This window comes from Pistacia vera, unplaced genomic scaffold (assembly GCF_008641045.1).
Source record: "Pistacia vera cultivar Batoury unplaced genomic scaffold, PisVer_v2 Contig927, whole genome shotgun sequence".
NCBI classification, from domain to species: domain Eukaryota; kingdom Viridiplantae; phylum Streptophyta; class Magnoliopsida; order Sapindales; family Anacardiaceae; genus Pistacia; species Pistacia vera.
In genome coordinates this window covers 356,985-372,092 of record NW_022196809.1, presented here as the reverse complement: position 1 = coordinate 372,092, position 15,108 = coordinate 356,985, and the positions used below count along the sequence as shown (strand labels likewise).

General features: G+C 41.8%; 1 protein-coding gene across 1 annotated transcript; it reads right to left on the bottom strand.

Annotated features, from left to right (window-relative positions):
• Window positions 1–2,995: 2,995 nt before the first annotated feature.
• On the bottom strand, window positions 2,996–14,765 carry LOC116120143. Its single transcript, XM_031406079.1, has 2 exons — window positions 14,602–14,765; window positions 2,996–3,338 (listed from the first exon to the last, which is right to left on the bottom strand). The coding sequence occupies exons 1-2, from the start codon at window positions 14,763–14,765 to the stop codon at window positions 2,996–2,998; spliced, it is 507 nt and encodes a 168-aa protein (XP_031261939.1).
• Window positions 14,766–15,108: the final 343 nt, after the last annotated feature.

The following is a 15,108-nucleotide window of genomic DNA, read 5'->3' as shown; positions in this document are numbered from 1 at the left end:
ATGGGTAGATGCTTTGTGACCACTACCCGATTAGTTAAGAGATATGTAGGTTGATGCTTTGTGATCATCATCCAACGGCTAGTAGAAGCGGGTTGATGCTTTGTGATCATCACCCGATAGTGACTAGAGACGGGTAAATGCTTGGTGATCGTTACCCAAAATTCATGAGGAACGGGTAGGTGCTAGGTGATCTCCACCCGATAGTTAGGAGGAACCGAGTTGGTGCTTTGTGATCCTCACTCGGTAGTCACTAAGAACGGGTTGGTACTGTGTGAATTCCACCCGATAGCCATAGAGAGTGAGATGGTGCTGTGTGAACGCCATCCGGCCGTACCTCCGGTAAGATGAGGCCATGATGTTATTAGAAACAGAAATAGAAACAGAAATAGAAAAGGAAAGAATTAAGAGTCACACACGGGGACAGACAGTTAGAGAGTTTTACTTACTGAGCATTATTTGTGCTCACCCCGTTATTTTCCTTTGTGGATGCAGGTTCTAGGTGTTGATGCGGTTGGAGGGGCGTCGGCGCGCGAGGAGCAATAGCTACACTGTTCCCCTATTTTGTCTTTTAAAATGCACTTTTGTAAACAGTAACCTTTGTGTATAAAAGACATGTGAATTGTAATGAAAAGAAACGTTTTGGGCCCAATTTTCCATTGTTAATTGCATGCATTATACTAGTTTTCAGTAGGTGTTACAATACATTAGCAAGAAAGGTGTTTCTAAAGTAGAGGTCCTTGGAGTTGTTCTATATGCCTATAGAACTGTTGGGAGATCATCGGCCCGATTGCCTTTTGTTATGCCAAGCTTGGCCTTTAAAGTGTACTTAATGGTTTTGTTGATAGCTTTAACTTGACCATCAGCTTGCAGTCTTGCCACTGAGGCAAATTTCCTATGAATCCCTAATTCTTCGTAAAACTGCTTGAACTCCTCATTGTCGAACTGTTTCCTATTATTTGAGATGAGGGTATGAGGAATTCTATAACGACACACAATATTCTTGAATACGAAGTCTTTGAGCTTTTTGGTGGTGATCATGGCCAAAGGTTCTGCCTCGACCCACTTAGTGAAGTAATCCACTATGGCCACAACACATTTGATGCTACCCTTACCATTTGGCATGAGATCGATGAGATCAATTCCCCACATAGCAAATGGCCAAGGACTGGTCATCGTTGTCAATTGGTGGAAAGGAGCTCGCGAGATGTTAGCGAATCTCTGGCACTTATCATACTTATTCACAAAGTTGTAGGTATCTTCATGAAGTAAGGGCCAATAATATCCCTAGTGGATAATTTTATTGGCAAGAGATCATGTAGCTGTGTGATTACCATAGATCCTTTCATGTATTTCTCTCATAATGTAGTTTGCCTCTTCATCTGTCACACATCGGAGGAAGGGAGTGCGAAACCCTCGTTTATATAGTTGATATTCGATTATGGTGCAACGAGTAACTCTAGTTTCTAGGAGTCTTGTTGTTAGGAAGAACCCCTTCTTTCAAATACTGAATAATTGGAGTCATCCAAGACACAGATTCAGTTGTCTGTCTAGTCGGGTGAGTTGATGCTAGAAACTTTAATGTATTTGACCGGGATATTATTTGGCACATCGGAGTCCATCGATGAAGCTATCTTTGCCAAAGCATCCACAATAGAATTTCTATCTCTTGAGATTTGCCTGATCATATAATGCTTGAAGAGTTCGAGTGCGGCCTTGACTTTTTTCAAGTAATTGATTATATTCTCTTCTTTGGCTTGATATTTTTCCAAAAGCTAATTAACTACCAGCTGGGAGTCGCTATTGATGTACATCATATCTGATCCCATCTCTTTTGCTAGTCGCAAACCAACAAATAACGCTTCATTCTCAGCCTCATTATTCGTGGCTTTGAATCCGAACCTAAAGGCTTCATAAATGTGAGTTCCCTCAAGACTAATGAGCAGAAGACCAGCTCCGGCTCTTTTTCTATTAGAAGACCTATTAACAGATTCTTGGATGTCTTCGTTGGCTAGCTGTTAGGGTTTCGGATCTGGCTGATAGGAAAACTTCAATATAAAGTCAGCTACAACTTGCCCTTTGATAGATGCTATCGATCTATAACGTAGATCGAATTAACTTTATTATATGGCCCATTTGAGTAATTTACCCAAGACCTTTAGCTTTTGAAGGACCTGTCTGAGTGGGTAATTTGTTAACACATGAATGGTGTGGGCATGAAAATAAGGTCGCAGCTTCCTAGAAGTGATCACCAAGGTAAGGGCTGATCGTTCCATCTCTAGATACCTTGACTCAATATCCAGTAATTGTTTGCTTGTGTAATACACTAGCCATTAGATCCTGCCTTCTTTCTGAATGAGAGCTACGCTAACCGTATATTGAGAAACGAACAGGTAGAGAAACAAAATTTCCTTGAGAAGAGGCTTGGACAAAAGAGGTGGTTTTTTGAGATGCTCTTTTATTCTCTGGAAGACTTGCTCACACTCTGAAGTCCATTCAAATTTCTTGTTGGCTCTGAGTATATTAAAGAACGGCAAACAATGATCTGTTGCTCTTGATATGAAGCGATTGAGAGCCGCTATTCTCTCATTCAAGCTGTAAACTTGCTTGTGATTGGCGAGACTTTTTATCTCTAGAAGAGCTTGGATCTTTTCGGGGTTAACTTCAATTCCCCGATGGTTAACCATATACCCCATAAATTTTTTGGAAGATACTCCGAACAAACACTTAAGGGGTTAAGTTTCATTATATATCTCTGGAGTATATTAAACATTTCCGTGAGGTTAGCTATGTGATTTAAAGTGACATGCAACTTGACTAGCATGTCATCGACATAGACCCTCGTTGATTTTTTTATCTGCTTGAAAAACATATGGTTAACCAGACGTTGGTAGGTTGCCCTAGCGTTTTTCATATCGAAGGGCATAACCTTCTAATAGTACAATCCTCGATCTACGATAAACGAGGTATGCTTCTCGTCAGATGTGAACATCAGAATCTAATTATATCTCGAATAGGCATCCGTGAAGCTTAGCAACTCGTGCTTGGAAGTGGCATTAACGAGCTGATATATTCTTGGTAGAGGGAAACTGTCATTTGGGTAGGCTTTGTTGAGATCCGTGAAATCAACGTAAGTACGCCACTTACCGTTGGGCTTTTTCACCAAAACAGGATTGGCAACCCAATTGGGATAATGAGCTTCCCGAATGAACCCAATTGAGAAGAGCTTGTCCACCTCAACCTCAAAAGCAGCATATCGCTCTGGGTTCATAGCTCTTCTCTTTTGGAAAGATGGCTTGACTTCACCGTCAATGTTAAGTGCATGACATATAACTTCCAAGCTGATCCCAACCATGTCAGCATGAGTCTATGCAAAAATATCTATATTCTATTTGAGGAAGCTTGCTAAATGGGTTGCGAGCTGAGGGCTGAGATTGCTTCCAATTCTCAGGACATGAGTCAACTCATTCTCGTCGATCGAAACCTCAGATAAAGTCTCAACGAACCTATTATGGGAATACTCCTCTTGAACACAAGGATCGATACTGTCTTCCATTGGACCAAGCTATGACTCATCCTGTTGATCGTTATTGCCTATTTAGGAATGCCTACAGGCTTTCATTTCCCTTTGCATGCCATCTGCATTGTCGTATTATAGCAGTCGCAAGATTCACATTGTGATCCCTTAACTTTCCCACACCACGTCAAAGTGGGAAACTTCATCTTCTGATGGTAGATGGAGGTGACAACCTTGAAATTTTGAAGTAGAGGTCGTCCTGGGATGCCATTAAAAGCTTATGGACAATCCACTGCCAAAAATTCTGTCATTTGGTCACTTCGTGGGTATCTCCCAAACTGACCGAAAGTGAAATAATTCCTCAGAGAGTTAGGTGGTCCCCCGTAAAACCACGAAGAGGAGTTGTGATAGGCTTTAGATCTGTCTCTTCTAATCTCATCTCCATAAAAGCCCATTGAAATAAGATATTTACGGCACTCCCATTGTCCACCAACATCCTGTGGACTTCACACCTTCCTATTTTAGCCAAGACAACGAGCGCATCCTCATCTTTCTTAGAGAAGGTAATCTCCTATCCTTTACGCACATTACTAGGTCGCGGTTCCAAATTCAAAACATTTAAGCTCATGCCTAACCTCTCGAGCATACTTTTCTTATGCATTGCGAGAGTTTCTGGCTATATGAGGTCTTCCAAAGATGGTCCTTACCATATAAAGACCTTTGCAACCTCGATGCCTTTTCTTATCACCTTCTTGATCATTCTGCCTTCTGGGAGTTGGACCATCAACATACTCCTTGAAGTGCCCCTTTTGAATGAGGTCTTCAATTGCTTGATTAAGAGCTCGACATTCATCAGTATGGTGCCCATTATCCCGATGGTAACAGTAGTATTTCTTGTCGTTCCTTTTAGATGTAGGTTTCTTCATGGGCTCTGGCTCTCCGAGCAGATTAACTTCTTCTGACTTATCCAGAATAGTTAAAACTGATGCATTGAGTGGAGTAAATAGATCTCGATCGCGATGAGGAACTTGGGCATAGGATTTCTTAGGCTTAAACCATTGTTTCTTTCCCTTTCTCTGATCATCATTTGCCCATTTGCGATCAGATCTTCTACTACTCTCTCCCTGTTTTTCTTCCCTTCGACTGGGAACATTGGTCAAAGGCTCGAGGTCATGGTGATTTAAAGCTGCCACTAAGTTTTTTATCATCAGATATTTTTCTGTGAGATTATAAAAGCAAGTCAGGGAAATATCATCCTCAGATTTCAGTTTCTTCCACAAGTTGGTTTGTAAGCAAACTTCAGTAATAATTAGAGTCTAAACTGAATCTTCTGGTATATTAGCCACCTTATTCAGTTCCTTGTGAAACCTATCAATGTAGGACTGAGAGATTCATTCTTTTCCTATCGTATGTTGCTGAGATAGCATAACGATATTGAGAACTTCTGATTGGCCTAGAAGTGTCTCAAAAATAACAAACTCATTTGCTGCCATGACGTTTGGCGTGCGTGTAATATCCCACTTGAAGTACGTATTTAAGATTTGTTGTATTAGTTAAAAGTTTATTGTTTCAACTTAAATTGAGTTTATATGTTGAGTTGGTTGAATTGTTGCCTTGAAAATTGGTTGAGTTTTGGTGAAGTTGGAAATCCAAACTTCACCGGGGCGAAGAAGAAGCTTCGCCGCGGTGAGGAGGAGAAGTTGCATTACGGGTAGGTTCTGCCCTGTTTCGCCGAGGCGACAAACATGCTTCGCCGTGGCAAGAGCCTAAAACAAGATTCTTGAGTTTTCTAGAGAATTCTTCTTTTGGGACACAATGACCATTCTCCCCCTAATAGTAGGAAAGGGGGAGTAAAATGAAAGGAAATTTAGTAGAGATTGTGTTTGTATGGGGTGTAGTTGTAAAGAATCAAAGGATATAGATGGAATTTTCAAAAAGGACAAGGGCAAAATGGATGAAGCTTTAATATGAACTAAAAAGAGTAAAGTGAGAGAAAACCCTTATTCACATTTCCACCCGCCTCTTCCATTGCCCATATTCTCTCAATTTCTCCACCCAATTTTCAAGAGTTCTAAGGGATTTAAGAGGGGTTTTGAGTAAGATTTCATCTAAACTTCCTAAGGTAAGAATTCATGCTTTAGATGTGAGTTTTCTTGTATTTATAGTGAAGTCTTATTGTGTTGTTGCTGTCCTTGGTGTTGTTTTGAGTTGTAGAGAAGAGACAGTCCACAAAGGGAAGGAAAAGTGCTAAAGAAGCCATCTTTGCACAGTAAGTAAATCCAACAATTTGAGTTATGACTAATGCTTGAGTAGAACTTATTTTAATTATGTATTACATGGTATACCTACTGAAAATTGAGATGAGATGTGTGCTTAGTCTTAGTAGTTGGATTGATTATATATGAAAGTGTTGTTGATATGTGTATTGAGAATGGAGTTTAGATGAAGTTTGAGAGATGTTGTGTAATCCTTTTGGGGAGTGCTTTTCTTGACAGGGATTTGAGTAATTGAGGGAGTTTTTCCCCAATGTGATGGCTAGAAAAATGAAGTTTATTAGTAATTTTCGTAGGGTGTTTTATGCACATGAGATGTTTGAGGAATGCCTAAGTGAAATCTGCCCTGTCACTGCCGAACTTTCGGAGTAATGTTTAGTATCTTGCGGTTCGAACTGGGCTGAGACCAAAACAGAGAAGTTGTAGCCCTGTTTCTAAGCTTTGAAACGAGACCAGAACCGTAGTAATCCGAGGTGTATAGCATAAGTTTGGCTGTTTTAGTGTGACCTGGCAGAATACGGTTTTGAGGAAATCTTGTAGTTGGCATTTCATTAGTGCATTAGAGCATGAGATAGCTCTACACCTTTGTTTATACACTTGAGAGTAGCTTGAGATTTAGTATAGAATGTGAGTATAAGTTCTTTAGAGTTAAAGAATAGAGTAGGTTTGCATGGGGAACCCGTGAGTAATGGGTAGAGTATTCCGCAGGTACCCGCATGAGAGAGCGGCATGGTATCAGATAGAGAAGTGGTGTAGCCCGAGAGTGCATGCGGATGAGGGCTATACCGAGTACCCGAGAGAGAGATTATACACTCACTGGCCAAGGTTCCGAATCCATGCATAACCGAGTCCGATCGGCTAAGTGAATAAGGTCACGTAAGTGGGAGTGAGTCCCGGCCGTGCCCCCGGTAGATGGGGTCGTGATTCATGAAAGAGTTATGAGAAAGAGGAAAAAGAGAAGTGCCCAAGAGAAATTGAACGAGGATTGTAAGGAAGAATTAGAGAAAGAGATTTACCGGGTGCTGATGTAGAGGATTTACTTACTGAGCATTATTTTAGTGCTCACCCCGTTTGTTTTCCCATGTTTTCAGGACCTAGGTGAGGACACTGTCGGATGGATGTCGGCGTGCGAGGAGGAGTGGCTACACTGTCCCTGATGTTTTGATGACTTTTTGTATACTTATATATATTTTTGTGTAAATATGCATATGTTTGTAAAGAGTATGTATATTGTTTATAAAAAAAAACTTGGCCCAATTTCTTTATGTTATTTATATGTATTTCATTATAATCTTTTGAGTAGTTGGCTATTACTTTTGGTATCAGAGCCGAGATTTTGGGTTGACAGTGTGCCATTCCTCGCTACGACGTCCGATAGCCGACTGTGTGAACTAATTCTTTCCTTACTTTAAGTGTTCTTTTGAATTGATCAAGTATATTGTTTTGTAGATGAGGCGTAGTAACAGGAGGAAGGGTAGTGTGATGCATGAGGGAGAATCCTCCAACCCACCAAATCGACTCCCCCTACCCTTGATGGACGAGGATCGAGCTATAGTACACAGGTTTTAGCGGAGAGTTAGGGGAGAGGTAGTTCAGGAGAGAACTGAACTTCCAATGAGACCGCCTCTGAGACAAGAGCGAAAGGGCTGGTACCTCAGCCAGTACAGACTCGATTGATCCGATTCAGGGGCTTATAAATCAAATCACCGCCACAGCTTTAAGGGTACAAGGGACCCGCTAGAGGCAGGAGTGGTTTAAGTCTGTAGAGCGGACGGCGGCATTGTTTCCCCTGAACGATCGAGAGAGGATCAGATATTCAGTTTCTTGTTCAAGGGAGATGCCCGGATATGGTGGGAATTAATGGAGGAAACTCATGACATAGCCTCGATGACTTGGGAGGAATTCAGAAGGTTTTTTGAGGCCAAGTACCGAACAGAAGATCGAGTACATGAGAAAGTCCAAGAGTTTATTCACTTGAAGCAGGGGACTAGTACGTGAAGGAATATTCAGTAAGATTTAATTCCTTGCTCGTTTTGCACCCGGAATAGTTGTATACACCGGAGTTAAGGAGAGATAAGTTTGTGCAAGGGTTGAGATCAATATTGCTCGAGATGTATGACGGAGTCGGCCCCCCTCATACCTACAGTGAAGCTCTAGCACGGGCTTTAAGGGCAGAGATCTTGTGAACAAGTATATTGCAGAAGGATTGACTTTGACAGTACCTAGTGAGCCTCCACCACCTTACAGAGGGAGAGAGTAGATGTCACAAAGAACAGAGAGTACGGCCAAGAAGAGTTTCACCAAGGGAAATAGGAGAGATCGGCAGTTTAAGCGGCCCAGAACGAAGGGTTTCCCCCTTGTGCTAGGTGTGGGAGGAACCATCCAGGAGAGTGTTTGAGAGAGCAATGTGTGCTACAAGTGCCGACAGCCGGGCATATGTGGAGAGATTGTAAAGCTCCCCTTCCACCGCTGGTTCCTATCCCTAGAGGTACGAATGCCAGGGTGTTTACAGTGGCACGGGTGAAGCCGGCCAGTCCATCAGCTGTAACTGGTCAGTTGTTTTTCATGCTGTTTTCTTATATGCTTTGATTGATTCTGGAGCCACGCATTCTTTCATTTCCATGGATGATAGAGAGATTAAGCTTGAAACCTGTTAAAGTGAGTCAGCCCATTAAGATAGAGTTACCTGATGGAGTAAGTGTTGTTGACTCAAGAGATTGATAGAGAGTCTATAGTGATCCAGTCGGAGTTGGTAGTCACTTAATAGTCTTCGATATGCCCGATTTTGATGTAATTTGGGTATGGATTTCCTAGGGAGGAATGGAGAGTAAATTGATTGTCGGAAAAGAAAAGCGAGATTTAATCTCGATAATGGAGATAGTTTAGTTTCGGAGGGGCCATCGATTGAGTATGTTGATTAGTAGTATAAAAGCGAGAAAATGTTGAAAAAGGTGTTTCTGGATATATGCTCACGTAGTACAAAGTGGTGATGTTCTACAGCCAGAAATTCAGAGGGTGTCGATAGTTCGAGAATTTTTAGATGGTTTCCGGAAGACTTACCGGGTTTACCGCCGGAAGAGAGGTTGAGTTAGTATTGACTGGCACCAGGAACAGCACCTATATCTAAGCCCCTTATCGAATGGCCCCAGCAGAGCTTCAAGAGTTAAAGAAGCAACTCCAGGAACTTCTAGATAAAGGTTTTATCCGACCGAGTCATTCTCCCTGGGAGCCCCAATTTTGTTTGTCAGAAGAAAGATGGATCACTACGGATGTGTATTGATTACAGAGAATTGAATAAGGTGACAGTGAAGAATAAATACCCGCTACCTCGAATAGACGATTTGTTTGATCAGTTGAAGGGAGCAGCGGTGTTCTCCAAGATTGATTTGAGGTCAAGGTACCATCAAGTAAGAGTGGCTGAGTAGGATGTAGCTAAGACTGCTTTTCGTACAGGTATGGGCACTATGAGCTTATAGTGATGCCGTTTGGGTTGACTAATGCCCCAGCCGTATTTATGGACTTGATGAACCGGGTATTTCATGATTGTTGGATCAATTTATAGTGTTTTCATAGATGATATCCTGGTTTATTCAAGTCGAGAGAAGAGCATGAGGAACATTTGAGAATAGTGTTGCAACGGTTGAGAGAAAGGCAGTTGTATGCTAAATTTTCGAAGTGCGAGTTTTGGCTCGATCAAGTGATATTTCTGGGCCATACAGTGTCGAAGGATGGGATTTCAGTATCCGAGTAAGATAAAAGCAATCCTTGAATGGCAGAGCCAAAGACAGTAAAAGAGGTTCGAAGTTTTTAGGCCTGCCGGTTATTACAGACGATTTGTTGAAGGTTCGCCCAGTTGGCTAAGCCATTGACAACTCTTACCAAACAGAAGACTCCTATATATGGTCAGAAGCTTGTGAGGACTGCTTTCAAGAGTTAAAGAAGAGGTTACAACAGCTCCAGTGTTAGTGTTGCCTCAGGAGGGTGTAGATTATGATATTTATACGGATGCCTCTTTGCAAGGACTTGGTGCTGTGTTAATCAGTTAGGTAGGGTAATAGCATATGCCTCACGGCAATTGAAAGAGTATGAGACGAGATACCCTACGCATGATTTAGAGTTGGCAGCAGTGGTCTTCGCTTTAAAGATTTGGAGGCATTATTTTTATGGTGCCAAGAGTAATCTACACCGATCACAAGATTTAAAGTACTTTTTCACACAAAAGGAGTTGAATATGAGACAGAGAAGGTGGTTAGAGCTGGTTAAGGATTATGAGTGTGAGATTAAGTATCAACCAGGGAAAGCCAACGTAGTAGCTATGCTTTGAGCAGGAAAGCTTACTTGTCCCGGCTTACTAGACAGAAAGAATTGATAGAAGAGTTGTGTAAGGAACAGATTGAAGTGCTACCGGGAAGGATTGCTAGATTGGAGGTTCAGTCTACTTACTGGAGGAGTCAAAGTTAAGCAAGTGACCGATGAGTGGTGTCAGAGAATAGTTCAACAAGTGCATGAGGGCAAGGTAACGGAGTTCCACTTACAGGATGGTGTTCTCTATTTCAGGAATCGGTTAGTATTCCTCAAAATGATGAGTTGAAGAAGAGAATACTTTCAGAGGCTCATGACACACACATACACTGCTCATCCCGAGCAACCAAGATGTATCAAGATGTAAGAAGGGTTACTGGTGGCCAGGTATGAAGAAAGACATTGCAGGGTTTTAGCCAAATGTTTGACTTGTCAACAGGTTAAAGCAGAACATCAACGGCCATCAGGGTTCTTCATCCACTTAGTATTCCAGAGTGGAAATGGGAAAGTATTTCAATGGATTTTATCAAGGTCTCCCTAGAGTTCAGAGAGTGTATAATGCCATTTGGGTGATTGTGGACAGGTTAACTAAGGCCGCCCATTTCCTTCCAGTAAAGGAAAATACCACCTCAGATCAGTTGGCTCAGATCTATGTGAAGAGGTAGTCAGATTACACGGTGTGCCCAAGACAATAGTGTCAGACAGAGATTCGAGGTTTGTTTCAGCTTTCTGGACTAGTTTGCAGAGGAATTTGGGTACCCGTTTGGCATTCAGTACAGCCTATCATCCTCGACAGATGGCCAAACAGAGAACGAATCAGATACTTGAGGACATGTTGAGAGCTTGCTGTATGGATTATAGAATGACATGGCATGAAAGTTACCTTTAGTGGAGTTTGCCTACAACACAGTTATCAGTCTACAATAAAGATGGCGCCTTACGAGGCTTTGTATGGTAGAGATGTAGGTCTCCACTACATTGGGTAGATTGGCGAAAGGAGTGAGTTGAGTACAGCTCTTGGGCCAGAAATGACGCAGAAAATGATAGAGGATGTAAGATTAATTCGAAGTAGAATGAAGCAAGCCCAAGATAGACAGAAGAGTTATGCCGACTTAAAGAGAAAAGAAGTGGAGTTCCAAGTGGTGATAAGGTATTTTTGAAAGTTTCCCCTTATAAACGAGTAATGCGCTTCGGGAACAAAGGGAGTTAGCACACAAGGTATATTGGTCCATTTGAAGTATTGCAACGAATTGGGAAGGTTGCCTACAGGTTAGCACTACCACCTCATATGGACAAGGTGCATGATGTCTTCCATGTCTCAATGCTGCGAAAGTACGTAAGTGATCCCTCCCCATCTTGGTATAGAAGAATTGAACTCAGAGAATCTTGTGTATGAGGAGCGCCCTGTACAGATTTTAGATCGGAAGATTAAAGAGCTCCGAACAAGAATATTCCGTTAGTGAAGGTTCTTTGGAGGAATCACAGTAGAGAAGCCACATGGGAGACGGAACAAGACATGCGGGAGAGGTACCCGGAGCTATTCGTGTGAATTTTGGGACAATTCTTTTAAGGGGGGGAGAATTGTAATATCCCACTTGAAGTACGTATTTAAGTTTGTTGTATTAGTTAAAAGTTTATGTTTCAACTTAATTGAGTTTATATGTTGAGTTGGTTGAATTGTTGCCTTGAAAATTGGTTGAGTTTTGGTGAAGTTAATCCAAACTTCGCCGGGGCGAGAAGAAGCTTCGCCGCGGCGAGGAGGAGAAGTTGCATTACGGGTAGGTTCTGCCCTGTTTCGCCGAGCGACGAAACATGCTTCGTCGCGGCGAAGAGCCTAAAACAAGATTCTTGAGTTTTCTAGAGAATTCTTCTTTTGGGACACAATGACCATTCTACCCCTAATTAGTAGGAAAAGTGGGAGTAAAATGAAAGGAAATTAGTAAGATTGTGTTTGTATGGGGGTGTAGTTGTAAAGAATCAAAGGATATAGATGGAATTTTCAAGAAAGGACAAGGGCAAAATGGGAAATGAAGCTTATAATATGAACTAAAAAGAGTAAAGTGTAAGAAACCCTTATTCATTTCATTCCACCGCCTCTTCCAATTGCCCATATTCTCTCAATTTCTCCACCCAATTTTCCAAGAGTTCTAAGGATTTAAAGGGGTTTGAGTAGAGATTTCATCTAAACTTCCTAAGGTAAGAATTCATGCTTTAGATGTGAGTTTTCTTGTATTTATAGTGAAGTCTTATTGTGTTGTTGCGTCTTTGGTTGTTTTGAGTTGTAGAGAAGAGACAAGTCCACAAAGGGAAGGAAAAGTGCTAAAAAGCCATCTTTGCACAAGGTAAGTAAATCCAACCAAGTTGAGTTATGACTAAGCTTTGAGTAGAGACTTATTTTAATTATGTATGTACATGGTATACCTACTGAAAATTGAGATGAGATGTGTGCTTAGTCTTAGTAGTTGGGATTGATTATATAGAAGTGTTTGTGATATGTGTATTGAGAATGGAGTTTGAGATGAAGTTTGAGAGATGTTGTGTAATCCTTTTTGGGAGTGCTTTTCTTGACAGGGATTATGAGTAATGAGGGAGTTTTTCCCCAATTTGGATGGCTAGAAAAATGAAGTTTAGTAGTAATTTCGTAGGGTGTTATATGCACATGAGATGTTTGAGGAAATGCCTAAGTGAAATCTGCCCTGTCACTGCCGTAACTTTCGGAGTAATGTTTGAGTATCTTGCGGTTCGAACTGGGCTGAGACCAAAACAGAGAAGTTGTAGCCCTGTTTCTAAGCTTTGAAACGAGACCAGAACCGTAGTAATCCGAGGTGTATAGCATAAGTTATGGCTGTTTTAGTGTGACCTGTGCAGAATGACGGTTTTGAGGAAATCTTGTAGTTGGCTTTCATTAGTGCATTAGGGAGCATGAGATAGCTCTACACCTTTGTTTATACACTTGAGAAGTAGCTTGAGATTTAGTATAGAATGTGAGTATAAGTTCTTTAAGAGTTAAGAGAATAGAGTAGGTTGTGCGATGGGAACCCGTGAGTAATGGGTAGAGTATTCCCGCATGTACGCCGCATTGAGAGAGCGGCATGAGTATCAGATAGGAAGTGGTAGCCCGTGAGAGTGCATGCGGATGAGGGCTATACCCGAGTACCGAGAGAGAGAGATTATACACTCACATGGCCAAGGGTTCCGAATCCATGCATAACCGAGTCCGATCGGCTAGAGTGAATAGAGGTCACGTAGAGTGGGAGTGAGTCCCGGCCGTGCCCCCGGTAAGATGGGGTCGTGATTCATGAAAGAGTTATGAGAAAGAGGAAAAAGAGAGAAGTGCCCAAAGAGAAATTGAACGAGGAGTTTAAGGAAAGAATTAGAGAAAGAGAGTTACCGGGCTAGTATGAGTAGAGGATTTCTTACTGAGCATTATTTTAGTGCTCACCCCGTTGTTTCCCATGTTTTGCAGGACCTAGGTGAGGACACTGTCGGATGGATGTCGGCGTGCGAGGAGGAGTGGCTACACTGTCCCTGATGTTTTGATGACTTTTTGTATACGTTATATATATTTTGTGTAAATATGCATATGTTTGTAAAGAGTATGTTATATAGTTTAATAAAAGAAAAACTTGGGCCCAATTTCTTTAATGTATTTATATGTATTTCATTATAATCTTTTGAGTAGTAGTGGCTATTACAGTGCGCAATCAGAGTCACTACTAAGCAACGACATTTCACCAAGTTAGAAACTTGGTGAAGTTCCATGAGGCCATTAAATTCATAGAGATAATCCTGCAGATCAGAATTCCCATCGAATGCTCTCATGTCGGACATTCTAAATCTTGACGGGGACTAGGCAGTCAAAACTGCTAGAGAAAAGGGAGACACCATAGTGACCTACCCCTACTCATTCTGCTAAGCTCTAAGCTGATCCAGAGCTCACTATAACTCTTTTATCTGAGGAAGTGGAGACCTCTGAGGATCACATTCTACAATGTGGGTTTGCTCCCTATGATTGCGATTGAGAAAAGACCGTAGGTCAGAATTTTTACTGCCTTGGTCGGAGCCTTCGGCATGCCTTGACACATGTTGGCTGGAGCCTTGTGAAGGCACTAAATGGCTTGGGGAATTTTCCTCACCTCTATAGTGGTCAGAATTGACCCGCAGATGGTGGGTACTTCCCTCGTGGTGATGGCCAAGACCATCATTTTGGCTATTGTGGGAATTTTCCTGTCGAGCACACTTGTGGGAGTGCCTCATGGTGATGACAGGTATTCTTACTAGCTCACGACCAGTATTCTTTTGCCCTTTGGAGCCTCTATGCCCATGTTCGACCACTCACTTTCGCTTGTCTTTTTGCACTATAGTGCGCATGGTATGAGCTTTTGCTTGTTTCCATGCTTTAGCATGACCTATAGGTGTTTTTGGGGTGGTATCACGTTGTCAGAGTTTGGCGGCATGACTTGATCCAATCGATCTAGCCTTTGGCTCATTGTTTGGAGAGTGTTATTGAACCTTTCCAGGTAATCCATCATAGCTGAATCTAGTTGAGAGGTCGAGGGGATGCCCACCGCATTACTTTGGGGAGGTGGAGTTACTTTAGAAGGAGTAATCTCTTGAACGCAGGGGATCTCCTCGTTGTTGGTGCCAGTACGCTCAGTTTCAAGACCACAAGCCATGAGTTTTGTAGATAGAACTAATTAATCAGTTGAAATTACCGAATGAAGAGTTGATCTAGTCCTCCTGCTAGCGCCAAACTATTGATGCGTGATTTTGACGCTAACGACTTCGCACGTGCAAAATGCTAAGCGGATCTTAGAAGTTACATGCGATTAATATGAGATTTGGATTTAGGTCATAGTAGCATGCAAAGACTTAATAATAAATGAGGCAATGGTAATTTTATAGTGGTTCGGATGCTTAAAGCGATTCCTACATCCACTGTTTTCTTTTATATGAGTGTTCTTGGTTAGCCAAGTTACAAAGGGGTCGCGAACTGCAAACTGAATTACAAGAGCTTGG